We start from the raw sequence: 25,594 nt of genomic DNA on the forward strand, positions 1-25,594 counted from the left end.
CCCAGCAGTGCAGGCATTTGCTCTCTTGTTCTGACTCAGTTTTGGGGTTGTTGTAAAATCCCACCAGTAACATCTCTGTTTTGTTTTGTTTATTACATAATTTAAACATTTTGCTGATAAAGTATTTTTTGTCAATGACTGTTTTTTCATATAGCAACAGAAAAAAAGAAAAAAAAAAGGCTCCAAAACTTTTGACAAAGGTGAAATTGGTGGCATGGCAATTTCAACCCCTTTCCCTCCCCCCCTTTTTTTATTTTCTTTTCCCAAAAGACGTTTGAAGTTCATTTCACTTTCAGCAAATTGACTGTTAAAAAGTGGCGGTTCAAAGACCAAAACCCACAAGCTTCTTCCCACACCTCTCCCTGGAAACCCCCATCCTCACCTCCCCAGCGGTCACATGGATCATCACAGATGATTATTGTCTTCCCATGCCCACCCAAAGACAATTTTCTAAACCAGTCCCAGAGCTGAAGGCCCCATTACAAACCCCCATCCCTCCCCCCATCCTGTGAGTTTTACTGAGTGGGTACACGAAGGTAAGAGCAGTAGGACAGAACAAACTCAGCATCCTCACCACAGCTAAGCTTCACCATCCCAACCACGTGGATCAGGAGGCCGTGACATTCCCAGGTCCCTCTCTGTGTACTGGAGGAAGGGAGGGTCAGAGATGACTTTTGGGCATGACTCTTTCTTTCCCCCTCTCCATTGTTTAATTTTCTGTCTTTCCTTGGGGCAAACCCACTGTCTTTGCTCCCACCTCAGAGGTGCCACTCCCCAGGAGGTTCAGTCCCTCTGTGTGTTTTGGAGGCTGGTTGCCACCATTGCTGTTTCTCTGGCTTGGAGCTGAGGAACACAGGGGACATGTGGAAAGGAGGGGAGGCTGCTATCTGGGATAACTTGTGCGTTGGGGTGTTGAGGGAAGGGAGGCTGACAAACAGAGGGTGTGAGAACAGCAGGCAGAGAGCAGTCCAGCGAGTGGCTGACATGCGCTGGGTGTCTCAGGGCACTCAGAGGTGTCACTGCCGGGGGAGCTCATGGGGTGGTGGCGACCTGGCTGAAGGCTTCCCTGGAACAGAGTCCCCCACACACTCACCACCTTCTCTGCTTTGGCATCTCCATATCTCCTCATCCTATGGGATACATACTCAACCCCCTGGAGATACCAGAGCTGGCACTGGGGGACTCAGCTGCCAAATTTAGAACAGTTACCAAACAAATCTCTCCATGCAGAGGGAAATCCCTGACAAGGAAACACCTCTTCTGGCCTTTGGGTGAGTCACATCACTTCTGTCTTTCTGGGAAGGGCTGTGCCTTCCTGAGAAGTTGTCAGCTACTGTTCCTAATATCCTGTCTGCTGCAAGAACCCTGTGGCTGTGGATTTCCTTGTTTGTCCAAAGTGGCTCGCTGTTCCAGGGATGCCAGCAGCACCCAGCAGGTCACCAAATTTAGCACTAAGCCCCACATTTGGAGCTTGCCTGAGAGTTACTTGTGACCCTTTATGGACTTTTAAGGGACAAAATAAAATAATTTTCACATCTTTCCTTGTAAGACCCTGGAGGATTCTCAGCCACAGGCAGAAGGACTGTACCCAAAGTGAGACAAGGTTACAGGGAGCAAAGGGAGAGGAGAAGGTGAGGGCTAAACCTTCCTCATGGCTGTGACCCTCCCCAGGAGCTGTTCAGGATCCTTGTGCCCTAGGGATGATCAGCAGGACAAGGCCCTGCTCTTGCAATCCTCCTCTCCACAAGACTTCAGGAACTGCTCCATATTACCTGTCCTGCTTTTACTGTGAGCATCTCCGCGAGGATCCATCCCCAGCATCAGGGGGTGGATCACAGGAGCCTGGCTTGTCCCAAGGAACCTGCAAAATAGCCATGGCTGGCTGGGGAGGGGGAGGTTATCATGCATTTAATGAGCTCTTCAAGGAGAGGCAGAGAGTAGGTGTGGTGGGAGAAGGCTGATGGAGCAGAAATGGAGATCTGGAGGGTAGGGGATAGGGATGGACATGGCCAGGTTTGGGGCAAATTCTCACTGGAGGCTTTGGCTCACCACCTGCTTCTTTCTACCCAATCTCTTGGCCCCATAAAAGGCAGATCCCTTTCTAGGTGCTGTGGGATGCCCCCTCTGGCACTGGGTAAGAATAGAGCATCACCCCAACTTCACTTTCCTAGGGAGTGGCTTCAGTTCTTGCAGCTAGGGGAAGGTGAGATGTGACATTCTCTGCATCATGCTTCAGCAGCAGTGCTTACCAAGGCCTCTGCTGCCTTTTAGAAATGCCTTCTCTATGATTTTCAGGGGCAGGAGGAGGATTTTGTTAGCTGGGTTGTCTCATGGCTGGCCTGAGGAGGTTCCCCTGCTTTTGGGGACGGAGCTGGTTGTGTTACAACTGTCTGCTGCCAAAAAGGGTTTGGTTGGTCACTGGGCTGAGAGGCCCAAAGGGCTCACACTCAAGTTATTTAATAAATAAAAAAATCCACCCAGATTTATTGAGCTTAGGTTGTGTAAGATGATGCAGAACAGGCAGCCCCTGCTCTGAGCATGCTGGGAAGATGGACTGAGGGGACCATTTCCCGGGGACATGCTGGGAGCACAGGGAGCATGTTGCTCCCTGACCAGCCCCTCCTCCCTCCCCATGCACGCAGGGCAGGGCAGTACTCCAGAACAAGAGACCAAACTATTCCCTGGACATGGCTGCACAACAGAGTGTTGGTGCTGGGGGTGAGAGGCAGACATGGGCAGGAGGCCATGGGGTGGGGAGAGAGATGGAGACACGGACTGAGAGAGAGAGAGGAGTGATGCAGAGCTGCAGGCAGGCGGGACACGGGGGCTGTCTCGCTGCAAGGTCTCGGGCTCTTAGCCAGAGGCATTGATGTAGAGCTGGCTCTTGAGGATGTAGTCAATGACAGGCTGGCAGAGGTAATCCACAACGTGTCCATCCCCATGCTGCAGGGCCAGTCTGGGGTTGTGGGGAGAGAGAAAGGTGTCAGCCCACTTGGGTGGGTCAGGTGCCCCTGCAAATGGAGAGGCTGGCTGGGAACACGCTGCTCTGTAGTGGGAGTAGCCCTGCTTCACTCACCTGCTTTTGGTGGAGCTCACAACTGACATGGGGTGGTTTGAGTCATCCTTCACCACCAGGATGTTGTTCTGCAGGGGAAAGAGGAAAAGAGGAGTGAAGGGATGGCTTGAAAGCAGCTATCTGCCACTCCAGCCTCCCCATCCTGCTGTGTGGTGACCCATTGCTCATCCCATCCACCAGCTGAGAGCACTTGACCCTGAGATGCTTTGTGTCCCATGACAAAAGTGTTCCCCTGGGCAAGAGAGACTGTGAGTCCTCTCTCAGCCTCCCCTGGGCACAGGTGAGGCCGCTGACTCACTTTGTACTTGCGGAGGATGGAGGAGTGGTTCATGATCCGCTCGGGGTCTGCTCCGTCCCGGGGCACCACCACGATCCCAAACTCCCCGACAATCACCTCCATCTGGGAGCAACACAAAGTGTGGAGAGCTTTATAGCCACCCCGTGCAAAACCTGCCACTGTCTGCCAGCCCCACCCTGCCCTGTGAAAGCTGGACCACAGTCTGGAGGGAGATGGTGGGTGACTTTGAGGCTACGTCACCGGCCTTTGGCAGAAACATGGAATTGTGCAGGTAAGTGGTTGGCAATAGATCAAATAAAAGGCAGAGGGTTAAATCCTATCAGTGGATGTTGAGGTCAGGCTGTGAGGAGAACTTGTGGCAGAAGGAGGTGACAGCAGAAGAGGTTGCCCAAGGTGAATGTGATCTCTGCCTCGCTGAAAGGGTTCATGAGCAGGATGGATGTGTTGGTCCTGACAGAGGTCTGGGAGGATTGTTCTTCCAAGCTTGTTTGGCCAAATTTGCTGCTGTGTGAGGACCACTCATAGTGCTCACACCTCTCTCAGATGAGACAAATCAGGCTCTTCCAAAAGAGCTTTTGGTCAGCAAATTCAGGCAGCAGGAGTCTATGAGGAAGTGCTGCTGCAGAATGCATCTTCTGCCTGTGCTTTGATGTAATTTCTGCATCCTTTGTGCTGGGCTCAGGGTTTGGCTCACCTCGTTTCAGTTTTTGAAGCCCTTCAAAGGAGATGCCTGCTGCCTAAATGCTTTAAAAAGTTAAGGATTGAAGATGTGGTAACTGATTTTTGAAGGCTGAGAAGTTCAAGGAGGGAGGTTTGTGTTGACTGACTGATTTCAGGGAGGAGCTGGGGGAGCCCTCATAGCCAGCATGGCTCCAGCTGCCAGGAGCAGCAGGTGGGGCAGCAGCCCAGCCCCTCTCCGAGGCTGGTGCTCTTCCATGAAAATACAGCTTCTTCCAGCAAGGACCAACAGTGAAAGATGTTGATTTGGCTCTAAATATGTTTAATTCCTAACATCTGGACCACTCCTGTAAATACCTTATTTCCTACCTGCACACCTCACTCTGCTGGGATTGGCATCTACTTGATACTGGCTTCTTCCAAGGGACAAGGAGTGGGAGCACAGCCTTTGGACATGCCTTGGGATGGGCTTACCCTCCACTCCAGGTGACATCCTCTGCATTAACAGGGTGCAGGGCTTGGGGCCATGGAAGCCCTGTGGAAATGTGTGGGGGAGATGACAGGGTTGGGATGGAGGAGGCAGTGGAGATGGTGGGCATGGCTCCTGCCATCCCAAGGGACCTAGTGGCTCCTGGGAGCCCTGGCTGTGGGAAGAAGAGGAGGAGGAGCATGGAGGGGTGCCTGGCAGTGGTGACTCACATCTGCCTCATTCCAGAGGCCTGGGATGCAGAAGGACTCCAGCAGGTCACTGCCACAGAGCAGCAAGATGCGAAGCTCTGGAAAAGAGAGGAGAGAAGCCCAGAGGTGGGAGCACAGGGAGCTGAGAAGGAACCCACTCCCCCCCACCCAACTTTGAGTGTTGGCTTTGCAGCTCAGCAAGAAAATTGTGCTGTGGGAAGTTTTCTGGTCTGACAGGCCCATAAAGATTAATTTATTAGCACAACTGCCCGATAAAAGCCATAACCCCCCCTCCCCCAGTGGGGTGAGAAGAGGTGGATACATGGGAAAATTCTTCCCTATTTGGCATTCCCAGGTGGCCAAAGCCTTTAGGCTCTGCATGGTGCTAGTGCTAGGATGGCTGTAGTCCCAGGCTGTGTGTGAAAAGGGTCTCAAAACTCCCCATGCAGAGCTCTGGGTGATGTCTGATGGGGCTAAACCCCCTAAAGGCCTTTAGAGCAAGGGGCACCGTGGCTGGTCGGGCAGCCAAAATCTCTCCTGTTGCTGTGTGAGGCTCTGCAGGGCTGCAGGCAATGAGGGCATGGGGTGACACCACCATGGGAGGCCAAGTTTGATGGCACTTGAGGGGACTCTCAGGACAGGGTACCATGGCAGGTCTGAGCCAGTGCTGGGAGCTGTGTCCCCATTGCACTCCCTTATTTCAGGCTGTTGTCTGTCATGGGACAAGGCCCAGCCCAGTTAGAGCTGTTTCTGTTGCATTCCTGAGCCTCAGTAGCTGGCAGCAAGGTGAGATGATCCTGTGTCTGCCAGAGCTGTCATGCAGCTGCTCCCAAGCCATGCAGCGCCGGCCCAGAGGAGTGGGAGCCCTGTGGGGAGGGGCTGTGCACTTACCAATCTCCTCGTATCTCATCACTGTCCCCAGGTTGGCATTTTCATCTGAGAAAGGGCAGCAAAAGAGAGGTGCTGGTGCCCAGCCTGGAGGAGGGGTTGGGAGGAAGGGGGGGAGTGGGTCTCTAGAGCTGATGCTGGACCTTTCCTCTACATACCCACAAAGGTGAAGCGCTCCATGGGTGGGCGGACACAGCAAATCCGGCTCAGGCTTTCTCCCACCTTCCCCAAGATCTTTGCTAAAGGGGAAGAAGGAAAATTAATGGGAGAGAGATTGTGCAATTAACCCTTCCATGTGCTTCAGCCACCCTGGTTCTGCAAAATGCTCCTGTGCCTGGGTGTGTAACTACTCCCAGCATCTTTCAACACCTCCTCTCATGGTCTTAACTCCCAAGAGTGCTCCACTGTGCCTTGAAGGGACCAGCTAGGCAGCTAAAATCATGAAGAAAATCATAAGATGTCAATTTTAATGGGATTTAAGTAATGTTCCCTCTTCTCAGCTAATACCTTTATGGTGCACATCCCTCTGATTTGTAGGGAATCCCACTGCATCATCTCTCCTGCCAGTTCATCCCTTGGTACCAGGTAGCCTTTCCTTTTGTTGGTCTCACTGCCTAGACAATGTTCAGCTGAAGTCCAAGGAGATTTCACAGCCATTTTAAACTGTTCTTGGCTTCTGTCCTTGCTGTGCTGGATACTGACTCCTGCATCACACCCCTGCCCCTCCCTGGACTTGGTGCACCAAGACTGATGAGACAGCTGTCCAAAAATAAGGTGTTCTAATATTTGGCAGCCTTGGCTGGGAGGTGGGGGTAAGCAGCCCCCCCTCTGTTCTCTGTGCCACCACCACCTACCCGCAGTGGGCTTGCTGGAGACGCTGTTGTTGTTCTGGTAGATGTTCTGCGAGGACTCGTTCTGGGGCTGGCCGATCACAGGGGTGATGGAGGGGGTGTTGACATTGGAGAGGATGCAGCCAGTCACTCTCTGAAATCAGGGAAGGATGTAGTTGGAACAGTGTCTTCAACCTAGCAACCTCACAAAACCTTTCTGACCCTGTAATGAGCCTCTGCACCCCTGGTTCAAGGTTACCTTTTGTTACAGGTACATCCCAGCCCACTTTAGGGTCTCCAGTCCCATCTGACCTCACCAAATGGGCCTGGGGCTATCAGGACCCTGTGGATAACGACTTGTGTTTAAGGTGGTATCAACTTTTTTGTGTGGGCTAGCAAGGAGCATACATGTCTTCTTCTCCTCCACCCATCCCTGCAGGAAAAGGAAGGTATCACCAGCAACTACCTGGTTTCAGCACCACAGTCCCTGAATGCACTGGACATCCTGCTGGGCTGGCTAATGCTACTCTTATGTCTCCTGTCTGGGCTGACTGTGAGTTTGTACAATGCTCTTTCATCCTGTCTTTGGTTTTCTTCCTATATCTGAGTGTACCAGTAGCTCTGCTACCCCTGTCACCCAAGGGCAGTCGCCTTTATCCTTGGCTTTCAGGACTGCCTGGAACTTTTCCTCCTGGGGCTGTGCTCCCTGGGGAGTTCCCAGATACTGAATTTTCCTGTCAGATCTCTCTGTCAGGTTCAAACAGTAGTTCTGGCTCAGCTGGTGAGTGGGGAGGCCCCTCCACCCCCCCTCCCTCCCTCAGGGAGGAGGAAGCAGGGTGTCACTAATGATGTGGTGTATGCCCACCCCTGCTTTGAGTCTGCCTTAAGCCCTGCTGCCCCCCCTGGTGTTGCTGCGTTCAGGATGGCTGCTGGCTTCAGCTGGAGGGCTCCATTTCCTTCTGCCATCAGGGCCCAGACCTCAAAGCAGCTGTGACAAGGTCTCACCCCTTCCAGGATCTCACTGTGCTCCTGCAAGTCTTCTCACTGTCAATCTCTGATGTATTTCTTCTCGCTCTCAGTCTCTGATGTGTTTTGACTGATGTGTGTTGATGGCCATGAGCTGGGGGAAGGGCACCCCCACCCCTGCACTGTCCCCATGCCCTCAGCCTGGTGCACCCACGGTGCAGGGGCTGCCTCACCTTCATCAGGTCACGGTGGTGCTCCAGCACGCTGCAGGTGGTCTGCCAGGTGTCCTGGTAGCACTCCCAGGGGTCCACCCTGCCAGAAGCACAGCAAGGCAACAGTGTCACTCATGGCCACTGCCTGGATCTCCTGTCCATGCCATCTCCTCCCCACTGGGCTGGCCAGCAGTGCCATGAGCAGCCATCCTCAATCCCTCAGCCCTGGCATGGACCATGTCCTTCCTCCAGCCCTTCTGCACAGCGATCCCTAACAGCTTTGGAGAGCTGAATGGGTGCCTGGTCATCTTTCCATGCTTGGTACACAACTAACCAGCTTTTTTTTGGCTTGGATGTGACTATGTGTGTCATAGCCCTCTTTCTGAGGGTAGCCCAAGAAGCTTCTGGTGTCACTTCAACCACCAGATGCCACATGGCAGTGCTGGGAAGGTGAAAGTCTGCAGGCTGGTGCTACATGTGTGGACAGGGGAGGTGCCACAGCACAAGGCTGGAGGGAGCTGAGCAACTTTGGGCATCACCCAGACACCTCAGGCTCAGCGAGGGGCTTGAATGACTCCCCAGATCCTGAGGGCTCCCCTGAAGGGCAGTGTAACCCTCTTTGTTCTCTGCTGGACTGGGAGTGGAACGTCTCTGATTTTTAGTCAAGCTTGAGCTGAGAGGACATTCATCCTGGAGCTCTACCAGCTGTTGGCATCTCTACTTTGCATGCAGGACTTTGCCCCCACGGTGCAGGGAAGGGGCAGGGGCTGCTGGTGCCATGGCAGTGCCAGCTGTGCCACCCACCTGATCCAGTCGGAGGACTGCACGGCCAGCTGGCACATGGTCAGGCGGTGCCGGCTGGACACCAGCCCCTGCACAAGAAGGGGAAGGAAGAACAGTCATGAAGCCTTATGCTCTGGCCAGCCTGGGCTTGCAAACCCTTCTGGGGCAGAACATCAGGCTCACTCGTGTGAGACAGGCCAGAAGGATACCTTCCTGCCCACAGAAGTTTATTTAAGCTCCTGTTTGCTGGAGGGGAGGAGTCTCTGTTGGGCTCAGCCTTGGCTACAGGCTTGGGTGGTGAGATTTGCTCAGCAGCACCACTCCCAGACCGTGCTCCAATGGGGCCAACCTGAGGGGGTGGTTCTTGATTAAATTCCTCCAGCTTCCAGGACACAAGCGGGCTCACCACTCCTAATTTGACAAATGCTTCTAAAGGTCACTCATCTGCATAATTTTGATATTTCCACACCCCCCCCAAAACCCCCCTAATTTGCTTTGAAATAATTAAAAATATAAAAACCCCACCACCCCCCACTTAAGGCATCACCACCACGACTGTTTTGGATGGGACTGTTTCTCTTTGCTGTCCAGTACTTGGGCTCATTTTAGGGTCTCACTGCAGTTTTTATCTAAACAGCGAGAGGTTTCATCCTCCCCCTTCTCTCTGAGACTTTCCCAAGGTCAGAAGCTGCCCCAGGCAGAAGAGGGCCATGACGGGAGCACGGGTCAGGCAGTGCTGCCCAGGGCTCAGCCCTGATTTCAGAGACACCATCTCAGCCAGGAGGCAGAGAGGAAATGGGGACAACGCACCGTTTTCCCATAGGAGTCGTGCACGGGCGAGACAATGCCGCCGATGACGATGAAGCGTCCGGTCTTGTGCAGGTAATCCCGGGCTCGCTCTGCAGGGGGGACAAGGAAAAGGGTGGAGGGAGTTTAGCAGGACCCACTGAGCCCTGCACCACCATGGCAGCCACCAGCCATGGCCCAGCCAGTCCCTCCACAGCCACACTGCTGCTACATCCCTCCCTGGCCTGTGTCGGCACTGTGTGCTGCCCATGTCGCAGCTATGCTAAGAGATGTTCAGTTTCAGGCTGGTATTTCCTAAAGAGGGCATTTGAGGATAAAAGTGCTGGTGACAAATTGCCAAACTCACCTGGTCTCCTACGTATCTACCCCAGCTACTGAGACAGTAGCAAAGGAAAAGAAGATAAGGAAGGTAAGAGCAAAAAGGCAGATAAGATTGATGAGCCTTTAGAATGATTTTTTTTTCAAGATCTATAAAATACCTTGGATTTGCAAATAAAAGGAGCATTTCTGAAATGGAGGTGGTGATTTCAGGATCCATCAGCCATCCCAAGATGTCACTGTGCATCACATCCTTCAGACACTGAACTCAGTGTCTGGCACTGCCCTGGGGGATGGTGAGAGGTCCTTCCTGAAGGGTGAGTGTTCCCAGTGGAGCAGTGGCTGCCACATGCCTGGAAGTGTCCAAGGCCAGGTTGGATGGGGCTTGAAGCAACTGGAATGGGATGAGCTTTACGGTCCCTCTCAACCCAAACCATTCCAGGATTCTAAGTCACTGGGGCAAAATTTTTTTCCTCCAAATTTTGAAATTTCTGATAGGGAATATTTTTCAGTTACTGTCAGTTAAAAGTAAATTAAGGAAATATAATTGCCATGGACCTTTTTTCCCCCTCGAGAGCATTGAGCAGCCTCAGGCCTCTGTGACAGCCTGTGGGAAATTTGCCAGCCTTAATATAGCCTCTTCCTCAGACTCACCTGAAATCCTCACTCTGGCCTCCTTCCCAGCTCTTGTGCCTTGGACACATCAGCCTCCAGAGAGGGAAAAGTGGGCTTAAATCATTTGATTGATGCAGGGAGTAAAATTTGATTGCCTGAATTGGATGCACCAAAATTATCCTTCCTGCCCTCAAAATCCCACGAGAGCACATGCAGCAAAACACAGTATGCTTGGGTTTGATTTTTTTGTACAGGTAGGGAGAAGTGAGGATTGATGGATCAGCATTTACCTTTTTATCATAATGCAAATTAAAAGAAAAAGGAAATTCCCTAACAAAAAAAAAAGTTGTTGAGTTTTAAATGAACACATCCTTTCATTATTTCCTGATTTGCCCTGACTTGATTCTCCTTGCCAAAGGAAGATTAAAAACACTCATCTGTCCCTCTTCATGTGTGACCCCTTTATAAAGTTAATCTTTCAGAGGAACTGAACTCTTTGCATGTAAACTATGCTTCAAGCTCTACAGGGTGGCTGATGGTATTAATTTGCTCTGAATTCTTGGTGGCAAAAGCCAAAGGTTTTTCCTGGCTACCAATATCTCAAGGTCTGTATTTAAACAGCCTGGCACCCTCCCCACATCTTCAGGCAACGTGACCCATGCTGCTGGCATGTCATCTCAGCTCCAGCTTCCAGCTCACACCCAGCATCCACCACCACCTTCTGCCTTAACAGAACATTTCTTCTGCACAAAACAGGCACTGGAACAGGATGCCCAGAGAAGCTTTGGATACCTCATCCTTGGAAGTGGCTAAGGCCAGGTAGGCTGGGGTTTGGAATAATCTGCTGTAGTGAAAGGTGTCACTGCCCATGGCATGGATCTGAGGGGTTGTTGATGGCCTTGCAGCACTCAGGGAGGCTCTGCTGCTGGCAGGAGAGAGATGCTGCTGCTCTGTATTGCCACCAAAACTGGTCATTTGGGTTTTAACCGGCAAAATCTGTAAAAATGAGGCTGCTTTCTAAGTTGGGATCTGAATTTCCAAGAGCTTGTTGTCTACCTCAGAAACACCACATATAATTTAAATATGCATGGAAACAGGAACATATTTATTGATAATTAAATCCCTGCAAGGGAAGTATTTGGGCAAACGTGGGCTAAGAAGCAGCAGTAGAGTGTAGGGAATGGAACACCTGCCTTCTGGTTCTCTCTTGCCCATAACTTTCCATTCCTCTCGTCCTCTGTCACAGCTTCACATCCCTTTCCCAGCCCATTTCTTGCCTGTTGAATACCTGTGATGTCCAGAGATTACACCAGACCACAGAAACCCCCTCCAGTATTATCTACCAGCACATTTTATCCTGCCACACCAGTGCAAGGATGTCAGATTGTAAATGCAGAGCTCATTCCTTGTCTGGAGTAAATTGTCCGTCATGCTCCAGGCAGCCTCCATGGCTTTTAAACATTGTTGACATAAATAAACTTGGGATGGTGGCTCTGCCAAGACATGCATTAGCCTCCTGGAAGCCTACTTGTGGGATGGGAAGCTTTCAGCCATGGCCCTGTGCCTGGCAGCTGCTGGATGACCACAGCCTTGCTGTGTTGGGGAGGGAAGGGACAGGGGTGACACTTGGACCCATCCCAGCACTGGTGACATTTTCCTGCTTTCCAAGCCCAGCTTTGCTTGCCTGCCCTGCAAATCCACTTCAAGTATTTTCATCCCTGCTGCTTTCCTTTTCCAAGGGAAAGACAGTCAGAGGATATGCTCCAGGGCTACAAAACTGAAAAGCGATGGTTTTGTCCACTTCGATTGAAAAAATAGCATCCCACTTGCCCAATGGGAAATCAGTCCTTTTTTAAGAGATGTTACTTTCTGGAGGTTCTCACTGAATATATTTAATCACAATGTTTGGGCTCCTCTGGCAGTGCTCTATCACCTAAATTGACATTACTGAAATAAAATATTCATCATGTTCAATGTTTCAAGGTGTAATTTCAAATTGTATTTGCTTTGCTTTTGTACCTGGTTCATCTGCACCCCTAAGGCTTCATTTTTTCTATTTTTTTTTTTTTCCTTACAGAGTAAAGCCACAGGCCAGCTCTGATTTATGCCCTTCCCCCCACAGGGGACTGAAGCTGCAGCTTGCTCACACTGTGCCAGCTCTCTGAAAATACACACAAGGTAGCAGGGAGGCAAGAAAACTTCACACAGCCTTCATTGCACAGCCCTGAGAGGTGGGACAGAGAAGTTGCACAGCCACAGGTGATGGAGAAGGCAAAACCATTTCCCAAATGTCTCATTTTTATTTTCAGCAATTTGACCTCTGACAGCCTTGGACAGGAGGCGGGACATGGCCATTAAAAAATCCCCTCTTTTGCAGGAGAGAGTGACCCAGATATGCCAGCACACTTTGTTTTATTCTCAAGCTAGCAGCATTGCAGAACCTAAATGGTGCTTCCAGAGCTCAGTGTGGGCAAGGAGCCAGCAGTTACTCTCAGTCTAATTGAATGAGGTGTATGTATATAGATGTATATATAGATACTAAAAAAAAGCCCCCTCTGAATGCCAGATCAGGGATGTATTCACCAGAGGTGTCCTCCTCCCAGAGCCCAGCTCTCCTGCTTACCCCAGAGCCCTGTTCTGGGTCCCAACCAGTGTCCTCACCCACTGTCAGATCTTGGTTAGAGCTGGGGACACTAATGGCATCTCCCTTCCCTGGGCTCCCAGAAGAAACATCTCCACCAGAGCAAGCCCTGGCTGCTCTTCAAGAGAGGTCCCTCCTTGGGAAGAAGCAGGAGACTGATTCTTCACTGTGGGGTTGGCCCTTCCCAAGGCATGCCTGGGGAGATCCTAGTGTCCCACTGACCCAAATAACCTGTCCTACCTCGTGCTCATTGCCTCTTAGACAATTTCAGTAAGATTCTCAGGAGACTTCTAGCTGGTAGAAAAATCCCATTAAGCCCCCTAATGATTTTTTAAAAGATTTTAATCTCTGAGCTAATTGCTCTGTTACACTTTCCCCCACCCCATCAGTCCATAGCTGTACCCAGGCACTGTGGAAATAACAAATATGGGAAGGGCTTTGTAGGCTCACAGTGTGTGGTAGTTGGGAGTGGGGCTGGCCCAGCCTCATCCCCAGTGGGCACAGCTGTGAGCAGCAGGTGAGCAGCACTGACAGCAATGAGCCATGGAGTGCCCAGGGGCACTGAGCAGCCACCAAAGGGAACAGAGGGCACACAGGTGCCCTGCATCAACAGGAGGGGATGAAAGGCTGGGCTAAAGGACAAGAAGGGTAGATGCTTGCAGCCTTCTGAAGAGGTAAGGTGCTCCTCTGTGTGGGTTGAAGTTTTCTGAAATTGCATGCTGATACACTGTGTGCTGTGGCCATCTCAGCTGTGGCATGTGCTGTGACAGGGCTTCAGGTGTTGCTGCACATTTGTTTTATCAGCTTTTCATAAGCAAAAAAAGCACTGGCCACCAAATGCCTCAAGATATGTGGTGGAAGAAGAGGCTGTGAAAGGCCCTGAGAGGTGAAGCTGCAGGACCTGACCCTGCCAGCCCACCCAGGTCCCCACCAGTGTCCAGCTCAGAGCCACACAAGGGATGACTAATGAGTCTCATGCTGTCACCATCTGTTGATCACGCCTGGCTTCAAGCAGAAAGGTGAAACTAGGTGTTTAAAACGAACTAACTAAAAATAAAAAAAGTAGGAGACTGAGTAACAGTAAGCTGATCTAGAAATGGCAGAGCATTTCCTGGAGCCCCAGCTAGATGGGGGGGAGCTGGGAGGGGACCCAGAGAATCCGGGTTTCCTCTGTGAAGCTGTAGAGGGACAACCTATTTGATAAAATTGAAAGTGAAGACATCCTATCTTTTCCTCTTTTATTATAAGTGAAGAATTACAAGAGTCATTGTGTGTGAGAAGTTGCACAGGACTCCAGGAAGAAGAGCTCTCAGGCCCTAGAGCTTGAGAAGGAGCATCTGAGGGAAAGCATGGCAGAACAACCCAGGCCAAGATGCTTTTCCCTCCTGGAGCTGCTACTATTGAGTGGAAGGGAGCAGGAAATGCCCATCAGGTGAGCAACATAAGGAGAAGTACAAGGAGTTATTCTTGAGTTGAAGTGCCACCAGCTCCTCCAGGAAGGGACTGAACCTACTTTTCTGTGGTCAGCACAGTGCTGCCACTCTCTCCACTCCTACAGTGGAACTTATTGCTTGGAGTTCTCCACTCTGGTATTGCAGGGAGAGCAGGAACATTCTCAACACCCTGCTGGATCTCACCTGAGGTGTGTGCAGCTGAGTGGTTGGATGTTCAATATCTCCATGAGATGTTCAACACCTGGGTATCTCAGAGGTCTTGGGGATAAAGAGGTAAGGGAAATCATCTGATGAGGTAAAAGCAACTCTTACCAGAGAGCTGGATGGGGCTTGGAGCAACATGGTCAAGGGAATGGTGTTGAAACAAGATGATCTTTAAGGTCTCTTCCAAACCATTCAGTGATTCTAAAAATGGATGAAGAAGAGGCCTTCACCTAAAGAAGGTTTTTTGAACTGTCTTCTGCTGGACAGCACTGAAACAACTTGCTTAGAAGCCATTGGAGAAGGATTAAGCATCTCTAGGTAAGATGATTTTTTGTATTTGTTGAATTGAAGTGGAAAGTGAAAGGTCATGGTGCATTAGCTGTCACCACACCCAGCAAAAGGGTAGCAGCAAAAGGCAAGATTTTCACTATTCTGCCATGGTTTTATATGTCACTTTAGTAAAAATGTGGGTAGAAAATCCAAAATAGGACAGGCACCTTAATGTACATCCCTGGAGAGGTCCCAGTCCCCATCTCACTCAGGGATATTGGTGTCACACAGTGCCTTTAAAAAAAAAAAAGAAAGGGAAATAAAACCCCAACAGACTTTCACACTTGTTTTCCAGTGCCCTAATTTCCCTGTGGAAGCACTCTGTTTGTTTTCATTTCCAGGCTGTTGTAGCACATCAAAGGCAGTGCTTTTTACGTCCTGGCATGTGTGGTGCTGCTCCTTTGGGCTGGCACGTGGCAAGATCACAATCCTACCAGGAGCAGAGGATTTATGGTTCCCAACTCCCCATGTAGCAGAGATGAGCAGCCTTTGTCCAGCAGCTCTTGGCTGGTCTTGGGCTGCCTCCACATGGAGCTGACCCCCATGTGTCTGACCCAGGGTTTGCCTTTGCTGGCAAGGTATCTGAAGATGCTGTCCTTGTCTGGGCTCTGTGTTGGCTGAACCAGGACTGTGCAGGCAGACAACATCCCAGCTACAGAGAGGCAGAAAGGCTGGGGGATGCTGATCAGGGTGTGGGGTGACAGAACTCTGGTAGGATTTCAGGCTCAAGGTGACACCAGAGGGATGTCACATTCCCATTACTGCAGCTGTGTAGCAGTAAAGCCCTGTCTCTTTGCAGACTCATTCCCAAGACCCCATTTTCCCCAAAAAGGAACATCAACTATGTCTTTGCACAAAGCAAAGGTGCCAGAAGCATAGTTACGTGTTTAAATATCCTCAGCCCAGCTCGTCCTGGGAAAAGTGGATTTTCTGCTTTCCCTTGCCAATGAAACACAGAGAAACGTCATCTCCTCAGGGAAGGCTTAAGCTCAATTAGGGGCTGTTGGATTTTCAGTGAAAATAGAAACCTTTGTGTAGCAGGGGCTGTGCAAGTTTTTCCTTGCCTGGCTCAGAGATGGGTTCTCCACCTATCCCATGGGGGCTGCCTGTGCCTCTTACTCCAGCTCTGAAACAGACTTATCTCAATAAATCTTCTCCTGGGGCAAGCCCTACAGTGGCTTTTGAAAATGCATATTTCTGAAGAATCTAGGCTTTCCTGTTCCCAAATATTGATTTAGCAAATTTCTGCTGTTATGGCCAAGATACATCCAGTGGCTCAGGCTTACTGAAGAATACTAGTTGATGCTGAAAAGGGGGAGGAAAAAATGGTGTTTCAGAGCCAGGTTGCCTTTAGTGGCAACAACAGTGTTTCAGTGGGATGAGAGCTTGTGCCCTGGCTCTGGTTTATTTTCAGGGTTGTGATGGCCACTATTGATTTTCTCCACACAGGCATCTGAAAATTTCTCCCAGCTTGGCTGGGCACTGGTGGCATCATGGAAGTGCTTGGACTGAGGAATTATAAATACCAGAGAGGGCATGCTCATGTCAAAATCCAGAGGTGCCTTGGCTTTGTGTCTATCTTATGCTGATTTTTCAGTCTTCAGAGATTGTTGGGTCTTCCTGGAGCTGCTCTGGGCTCCCTGGTCCCAGGTCCTAGTTGAGGTTAGGGTTAGGATTAAGGGTGGATGTACCTGTGCTACACTTCAGCATAGGTGGACTTCCTTGGCTCAGAGGACCTCTTGCAGCCCCCCAGCCTTGCTGCCAGAAGGGATTTTGGAAGCCAAAGTGTTCAGAGGTGAGGATGCCCATTTTGGGCCAGTTGCCACTCAGATTCAGGAGCATCAGCACAGTCATGACCCACTCCTACCCCTGGCCCCCATTCCTGGGGTACCTGACCCACAGCAGCCTGGCAGCAGAAGGATGTGGCTCCCCCCACTGCACCACTCAGGCAGCTAAATGAGCTGCCCAAGGTTACATGAGAGATGTGGGCTGCTGGTGTTTAGCATGCAGCTAATTGATACCTTGGCATTGCACAGGCTGATGTTAAAAAGCCTCAGAGAAGACAGTGCAGGAGGTGAGAGCATCACAGTGAGTGCAAATGGTTTTTAAATAGTAGCAGAGCCCCTGTTTCCTTCTTGAATGAGGTTGTAGGACTGGATTTCTCACTGCCACGTTTGTTTATAGTCGGTGGAAGTAAAAGAAGGTATGTGGCACATTTTGGGAGGTAGCATTATCATGGAGCCAATGTGATGTCTCAGAGACTGTAATAAACACTGCTAAATATTTAATAGCTCATAAATGTTTTAAAAGAATCCCTGAATAGTTATTGATGGAGTTTAGTCTCATGCTCAGGAAAACTCCTCACTCTGAGTTATGAAGAGGAGATGCTTGAGATGCAGGAAGCTGACAATAAAGGCTGTGAAAAATGAGTCTGTACGGGGTGCAGTGATAAGAATGTGACATCAGCTGATATAAAACGGTCCCCAGAAGAGCCATGGGTGCTGCAGTCCTGCCAGTGCTGCTTTGTCCTCCCAGCACAGCAGTTTCAGTGTGTTTGGGGCGAGTGCTGGGCATGGAGGTGTGCTGTGACCCAGCCGCCGCGGCACCAGGGCTGGGCTGGCCGGTGTCGCTGCCCCGCTGAGCCAGGGGCACTTGCGCTAGGCACAGCTCACCTTCCCAGAGCCCTCGTACCGAGGAAAGGTGTCGGCTGTTCGCTGTGATTTCAGCGGCTCGGGTGTCAGTGGATGTCTGTGTTGCAGAGGGGTGAGCAGGGGTGCCGCAGCTCCCCGTGCCTGACACATCGCCCCGGGTGCTTTAAGTGAGCTCTGTCCTGGCTCTGCCCTGGTCAAGTCATCCCCACTGCGCTCTGCCGATGCTGCTGAGTTCTAAAGCCGGGCGGAGCTCAGCCAGCCTCTCCCTGTCCGTCCGTCCGTCCTCCCGGGGCCGCACGGCACCTCCCGCTCCATCCATCGATCCCTCCTGCTCATTACGCGGTCCCACTTCAGCCGAGGAGGAAATGGAACCAGGAGAAGAGGCAGCCTCACAGGGCCCCACTTCTTACTCGTGTTGCAGACAGCAAAGTCTCTCTCAAGCTCCTGAGAATCTTTTGTTAGATGGAGGGGGAAGGAATTTTGCTTCTGGACATTTGCCGATGTATTCTTATTAAAGCAAAGGGGAAAGGGTGAACCTGTCACTCTGCTCAGGCATTTCTCCCAGCTCTGTCCCAGGCAGCAATGCTCTCATTAAACTGCTCTGCAGTTCAGTCATCTCAATCAAGGACGAAAAAGTGATTCTTGAAATTCAGGACATTAAGACAATACATCATTAACAAAAGCCTCAGCTCCTGCCTCTTCATCCCTCTTTACTTAGAGACTCCATCCTTTCATCTCAAATCCCTTGCTGTGGGATGTAGCAGCCCTCAGTGTTGCTTCTCTACAAGGATTGCAGTGGATAATCAAAGAGCAGCCTGCTGAGATTTTAATTGCTCAAGTTTTCCTAAGAACCAAGCAAGAGGGTTTTATGTTTGATAGCAGAGTCCTCTTTCATTGTTTTCTACCAGAAATGTTTTTTACTCAACTGTTGGTTGGGATATTAACTCTGTTCAATAATAGATGCACATAGGACCTAAGGAAAATTTAGACAAAAAGGAAAGAGTAGTGGGGATTTGCTGACTTTTAGGGTTCAGGCTATTTACTGGCAGTGTTTTTCTGCGCAAGTCCAGGTCCTGGGCACTGCTTGAAATGAGGTAGGTGGGGAAACTCCATAGTCAAACAGGTTTAAAATATCTGAGGTACCAAAACTCCCTATCAGAGGGCCACATCACAGTGACATCTTACAAATCTCTTCCAGGTCTCTTCCCAAAGAAACTGACCTGGAGCAACCCATCACCCCATAAATCCACACGCAGGAGATGAGGCATGGAAACAGTCAGATGATACAGATTTGATTAGAATCCTCTATTTGCCGTCAAGTGCTTTCTCTATTTGCCATCAAGTGCTTCATAGTACCCCAAAACTAGCTATAAAAAGCCAAGTCAGATAATGTCCCATTTTTGGGGGGGTTACCCAAGCTGCTGAGACCAGCTCTGAACATCCCCATGGACCCCAAACTCCACCTTGCTGGACCCTGTGGGCACTGTGCATCCAGAAGGGAGGGAGGAAGGCTGAAATCTTCCTCTGCAAGAGCAGGGAGGCCTCAGTGAAGCTCTGCTACTTGCAGGCTGATAAACAGAGGTGGAAAGGGGAATTGAGGGGTCATCCAGTCCCTGGAGATGAAGCTGTTCTTAGAGCTGGGCAGAAAAAAACCTGTGGTTGATGAGCAAGGCTTTGTGAATGAAGACAGAAGTCTGCACATGAAAAGAATGGATTGTGAAGAATTTCAGAACTTTAAAAAGGCAAGGAAAAAAATGTCTAAAGTGCCAAAATAGGGGGTGTGGGCAATTCCAGAGGGGCCTTTTCTTCTACAATTGAAGAAAAATTAGAGAAAATAGAGGGGAAAATAATTCAGTATCAAAAGACAGCATATTGATCAACCAGGTACCATTTCACTCCACAAAATCCTCATTTCAGTTTGAAGAAATCATCAGAACTATCCTTCAATTCTCTTGTATCCACAGCACAGTACAAGCCCTTCCCACTGCAGAACCTACAAACAAACCACTCTCAGCACCTTCCTTCCAAAACCAGCTATTTTTTGGCTCTGTCTCCAACTCTGAAACACCATGACAGAGAGCCTGGAGCCTCTGACCTTGTCTGGTGATCTGGTGATGCCTTTAATCCCAGCATTTTACCCAAGACCATCTGCAAAATGAACTATATTTTTTTTATTTAAAAATTTGCTTTCTCCCATGCTCTACAGAGCTGCCTTTTGGTTTTCAAGCTCTGGCCACAGTTGTATTAGGGCTCCCTGAGCTGGGACCACAGGGGGAAGTGATTTAGTTGTCAAAGCAAGCACGAGCTCGTTGTCTGGCAGAGTGCCAGCAAGGGCTGTGGTGTGTGAGGAGAGCTGCATGGATTAGGTTTTGATGTTGGTGCCTTGGCTTTTGTCCTTTGGGTGGCATTGCTTGCATGAGAAGGGAGGAGGAGGCAAACTGTAAGGAGGCCAAGATGGAGAAGATGCACTTTAGCCATCAGATCCCACTGCTGGGTGTCTGTGCCACTCAGTGTGCCCCAGTGCTTTGTGCTGAGACCCAAAATCAGCCTGGGGATGACTCAGAGGTTCCCCTCCTGAGCTGGCTGCAGGGCAGGAGGGACAAGCAGCAGCCCATGCTCTGTGCTCCTCTGAATGGCAGCAGAAATGAAAGTGAACATCCTGGGGTTGGTGGGTGCTGGCTGAGGTGAGCAGGTGGGCTACCTGCATCCAACAGTGGTGGGGGTTTCATGTGGCTTTAATGCAGGACTTTGTTCTGAATCTTATTTTTCTTCAATTATTAAGATTTTTGATTGGGCTCTGCTTTTTCTTTTCCATACCTCCTTTGGCTATAAATGGAGTTTCATTTTGGGCTAAAGGCCACCAAGGTTTGTGTCAAGGTTGTTTGGAAACAACCTTTGCCTCCTCTGTCCTTCTGTCTTTCCTCCCCATCACAGTAACATCCCAAACTTTTTCTCATAGCCACATACAGCTGGAAAATACAACTGAAATTTGTGATTCAGAACCCTCTCAAAGCACAGCTGATACCACAAATAACTCAGAGTGTTTTCAGGACTATGTGGGTGTTTGTCTCAACCCCTTGGTAGGGATGGCTGTACCTGACTGTGTCTCACCTACTTTTTTGTTATATGTCATATATCTTAGGCAAAGTATTAATTTATATGTATGATATTCATTTTGTATACAGATAGGATTCAGCCTTATTTGGGGAGCCCCAGTGATCCAGAATTTTAACTGGCAGATGAAGCTGGGATCTCTGTTGCAGTAAGTTCAGCTCACAAGGTTCAGTGGTGGGATGCAGTTGCAGATTTGGGGTTGTAAGAAGAATCCCAGCTTTCTGGAATCCTAACGATGAGTCTTAAACTCATATGACCAATGGAAAGAATAACTCAATGAAAATCTTTCCCCCTCTAGAAGAGACTTCCACATAATTAACTAATCCTTATTCAGGCAAAAATCCTATGGGAAAAGGTTAGATTTTGGTCTGAATAAAACATGGTAAAATCCACACTGAGAAAAATGATGGTTGACATACAATAGTGTGTTTACAGTGACATACCTGAGCAAATATTGTACTTTCTTTTGGCTTAATTAGGGCCATATGTTAAAGAGATAAATTGTCTTTCTCAATGCTAAGCAAAAAATCCTCCAATTAGGTTTTCAAAGTACAAATATTTGTCTGAATGATGAAGACAATATTTTTTTGCCTAAATTCAGCTGTTTGAAATGCATAATTTACAGAGTAGAGCACTGTTTTGGTTGGACTCTATAGTGCAGAGCTAGAAGAGTAATTCAGATTTTTGGTTGAGATTCCTATGGCTTCACAGGATTACACTTTTTGGGGGGGAGAAGGGTTCCTCAAATAAAAATGATGATGGATTTAGAAGCTAAATTCTGTGTCCTTTCCTCATGGAAGTCTCCTTTGTCCCTATCAGGTATCTCAAGTATTGTATTCCAGGAGCTCTACAGGACGCATGCATAGAAAAATTCCATGTCAAACCACCCTTTTTGAGCTAAAACCTGTCTTCCTGAAAGATGTCTGAGTATTCATTTACAGCCTTCATGTGACAGAGAATCCACCAGGTACCCAGGTACTTTCTCATACTACTTGATTACCTTCACTCAAACCCACAAAACAGATTTGTAGTTTGAAGTGGTTGTGTGATCCACTCTTGGCATCTCACCCATACTTATTCTGCTGAGCAAAGTTGCCCACTTTCACCACATATCACATATCCCTCCCCTAAGCATAGGGCAGGGATATGTGATACCCCTCAACATATTTAAGGATGGATCTAGACTGAGCCTCCCTAGTCTCCTGCCACAAAGCCTGGCTTCCAAAACTAACGTAATTCTTCTCACTGTTCCTCAGAGAAGGGTTTTGCTAATGCTGTACATGAAAATAATACAACCTTTCTTCTTCTGCTTGATATTCCCCTGCTCATATCTACAAGGGTCACATTTGCTGCTTTATTTGCAGCACCACACAGAGTTTGCATTCAGTGGGTTGTGCACAATCCCCCCTCAGTCCTTGACACCACTGCTGTTTGGCAGAAGACATTTGCCTTTTGTTTATATTTGAAGTGTGTTCTTCCCTGCTGGACATATGACTTTGCCTTTGACTCTGCTGTTGAACAAGCCCTTTTTATCAAACAAGCAGAATTAGGCAGCACAACTGACTCATTGCCAGCAGGAATTGCTATTCTGCCCACTTTGGGGTCATGGCCACTTTTTGCCATCAGGGATTATATATTTTCTTTCACGTCTTTGATAAAGATACTGAAGAGTACTGAGCAAAAAGAAAATCTTACTGTGAGTCTGTAAGAACATGCACTGCATACTAATATCTCACTGATCCTTATTTTCTAAAATACATTTTGTTTCTTGTTGTTACTTGTCCACTGAAAAAGGGCTGCATGGATATCTTTAGTATTGCTTAAACAAAATAAGACTAAACAGAAATTACAGAAATCTTTTTCATCAGTGGTTGCTTACATCAACCAAGTTCTTGTAATTAAATTTAATAATTGTTTTTATTTTTAAATAGTTCCTCTTGACCCTTATTGGCAATTTCTTTTTGCTTAGGGGATAGGATATATATATATTTAATTTCAAGCATATTGGTGTCCAGGCCTGCATTTTGCTGGCACTTATGAAATGGAATAACAATATGATCCTTTGCATCTAGAAAACCATCATTTTCTAGCCTGATGTGCAACTCATTATGTTCTACGAAAACAAGGTCTAATGAAGAAATACCCCAAGCTGATTTAAAGTATTTTTATATAGTTTATATATTTAGAAACTTATATACAGCTTTTAGAAACCCCAGGGATGCTTCTCCACTGGTAGCACACGACCTTCAGTATCTGCTTCCTAGCCTTAGATCTCCTATCAGACATAAAAGATGAATCCTGTCTCTGCACTCCAAGGTGGTCTGCAGTGGACACTTCACCCTCCCAGGACTCCTCCCCAGCCAAGAGAGTCACTGTTTGCATTGGGATTTCCAGGCATTTTGAGCTTTACCCAAACAGTATCTATGGCATGTCAGACCGCCTTTGATGGAGACTGCCCTTCCTCTCTCCCTCCTTCCCTCCCTCTTGTCTTGCCAGGCTGTAGCAGTGATTCCAGCATCCCCATCATCTGTATCATCACAGGGACGCTCGGTACTATCCATCATCAACACAAACGTTTCCCGTTCCTTCGACCTAGTATCAATCTAATGGTTGAGTACTCCAATATGTCCATTAAGTGCCTGCATTTCTGTTGACTTTTGTACCTGGCTATGGCTGCTTGGTTCTATCTCCTCCCTGGTCAGAGGAAATGGAAGTGCTGCAGCGGCTGCAGTCTCGCAGACCCGAGGACGAATAGTCGCGGACAAACAGCGCCAGGACCGACCCCGGGGCTGCGGGGCGGGAGAGTGAGAATGTGAGTGCAGAGAGGGGACCGCGGCCATCCGAGGGGGACAGCCCCAGAGGGCTGGCGACAGCTGCCAGGGATGGGGAGCAGGTTCGGGAGGCCCCGGCGGTCCCCGCCCGCGGCGCCTTCAGCACCACCGGCCGCGGACAGCGCCCGGCCCCGAGAGCGGAGCCGAGCCTCGAAACGCGCCCCGAGCCCCGCAGCGGCCCCATCCCCACATCCCCACCCCGGGCTGCGGCCCCAGGCGCTCTCCCGGGCCTCCCCCCTCCCCCGGCCCGCCGCGCCGCCGCGGACACTGACCGAACATCTGGATGTGCCCCTTGGTGATGGGGTTGAAGCTGCCGCAGGCCAGCAGGATAACGTGGGTCTTGGTGGTCTCGGTCATGGTGCGGCCCTGCCCGGCCCCGCCGCGGTCTGAGGCTCGGTGCGGCTGCGGGAGGGAGGAGGGCGGAGGATGGAGCGGGGCCGGGCGGGAGCGGGGGCGGCGCCGCGGCTGCGGGAGCCGGGCCGGGGCCGCCCCTCGGGGTCCCACACACGCGTGTGTGCTCTGATGTGCACAGCCCGAGGGCACACGGCCGTCCCGCGGCGGGGACAGCGGCACACGGCCCGGCACAGCTGCGCCGGTGCACCCACACAGGGATGGGCACGCACCCGCATCCGCTCTCTGTGCGCTCACACTCACAGAGGCGCAGCAGGGACACACACTGGCATCCACAGGACTGAGGAGATGTAACGGGAGATTTAGCCTGCACATGAGGAGGCTGAAGGGTGACCTTATCATGCCCTACAACTCCCTGAAAGGAGGGTGTAACCCGATGGAGGGTCAGTGTTTTCTCCAGGCAACCAGGGACAGGACAAGGAGACATAGTCCTAGGCCGACAGACATAAGGAGGAATTTCTTCACAGAAAGAGTGATTAGACATTGGAATGGGCTGCCCAGAGAGGTGATGGAGTCACTGTCCCTGGGGGTGTTTAAGGAAAGGCTGGACGTGGCACTTAACACCATGATGCAGTTGACAAGGTGGTAATCAGTCATAGATTGGACTGGATGACCTCAGAGTTCTTTTCCAGCCTGATTATGTGATCTGCACAACTCAGTGCTCGTGAGCAGCTATGTGTGTTCCCCCTGCTGCTCAGGTGGTCCCAGCCTGGGACCTGCATAGGTCTCCCAGCTGCTCCAGCCCCAGCCCAACATTGCTGCAGCACCCTTTTCTGGGGCTCTACAGGGAAAATAGCTTGTGGGGCTTCAGCTTCACCCAACACATCAATTTCATTGCCTGAAAGAGACCAACATTAAATAGATGCTATGCATTCACCAAAAACCAGACTTTACTGCAAGGCAAACTAGTACCAGACTACCCAGCTGTCTAATTCTCTAAATGTCTCATTTTTAGGACTGCAGCATTGCTGTTCTCCACTAAAGAAGCTCCTTGCCCTGAGCAAGGGCCGGCAGAGCTCTCTCTGCTTACAGTCACTAAGAAGGGCTGCATGCAGCTGCCTTCAGCCCCTTCCTGAGGGCTGCCCTGGCCTTATCTCTGGCTCCTACACACAGATTTTCCTCTCAGCAGGGACTTATTTCCCACCACAGGTCTCCTTTGCTACCTTCATCTGTCTTCCTCCTCTGTCTTTAAGAGGACGCTCCCCGGACATTAATTTCTGCCTTCTCATGGCAGAGGCTTTTAGCCCTACCCACAGCACTGTGCTGTGTTTCTCCTTGTCCTGCTAAGATTAATTATTCACAGTCTTTTGCTTGAAAACTTTTCCTTCCCAGTTCAGCCATGTGCTGGGGTACTCATCAGCTTGAGTGATATGAAGGAGCAGGACCACTAGGGAATGAACCCGAGATGATGCTGAATCTGTTTTTTCAGGGAACCCTTAAATCCTTGCTGAGGAGGGCCTGGCTGCACTCACACTCTTAGGAGCACACACTGATAGCAAAGGGTGGTCTGTCTCACTGCAGAGGGGTGTGGAAACACCTCTGGGGTTATATTTCTATCCTGAATTTTAATTCAGACTAAGCTGGTGTTGAGGACGAAAGATGCTGAGACAGGTGGTGTGCTCTGCCCCTTGTTCTCTGCTCTATCTTCTTACTGGCTCTGTATGGACATATGATGATTCAAAGGGATTAGATTTTGGGGTTGTGTTGGACTTTTTCTCTGCTGTTCCTCCAAGCTTACCCTGAAAAGGAGAGACTCATGACTTCAGGAAAAAGTGTCTCTGCAGTTTACCACTGGTATTGTGCACAGCA

General features: G+C 49.8%; 1 protein-coding gene across 1 annotated transcript; it reads right to left on the reverse strand.

Annotated features, from left to right (window-relative positions):
• Window positions 1-76: 76 nt before the first annotated feature.
• NMNAT2 (nicotinamide nucleotide adenylyltransferase 2) lies at window positions 77-23,781 on the reverse strand. Its single transcript, XM_059854527.1, has 11 exons — window positions 23,647-23,781; window positions 9,220-9,308; window positions 8,431-8,498; window positions 7,648-7,726; window positions 6,473-6,602; window positions 5,777-5,857; window positions 5,622-5,666; window positions 4,752-4,828; window positions 3,375-3,476; window positions 3,077-3,144; window positions 77-2,956 (listed from the first exon to the last, which is right to left on the reverse strand). Exons 1-11 carry the CDS (start codon window positions 23,729-23,731, stop codon window positions 2,854-2,856), a joined length of 927 nt encoding a protein of 308 aa, XP_059710510.1. The 5' UTR covers window positions 23,732-23,781; the 3' UTR covers window positions 77-2,853.
• Between the last annotated feature and the right edge of the window lie 1,813 nt (window positions 23,782-25,594).

Source organism: Haemorhous mexicanus, chromosome 9, assembly GCF_027477595.1.
Source record: "Haemorhous mexicanus isolate bHaeMex1 chromosome 9, bHaeMex1.pri, whole genome shotgun sequence".
Classification (NCBI taxonomy): Eukaryota; Metazoa; Chordata; class Aves; order Passeriformes; family Fringillidae; genus Haemorhous; species Haemorhous mexicanus.

What these genes read in the sequence shown, in the direction of transcription:
- NMNAT2 (XM_059854527.1), bottom strand. Translation starts at nt 23,731, where the DNA reads ATGACCGAGACCACCAAGACCCACGTTATCCTGCTGGCCTGCGGCAGC. An exon ending in GATGAGATACGAGGAGATTG is followed by an intron (nt 4,829 to 5,621) that starts GTAAGTGCACAG and finishes TCTCTTTTCCAG; the next exon opens with AGCTTCGCATCTTGCTGCTC. An exon ending in GTGAGCTCCACCAAAAGCAG is followed by an intron (nt 2,957 to 3,076) that starts GTGAGTGAAGCA and finishes CCACAACCCCAG; the next exon opens with ACTGGCCCTGCAGCATGGGG.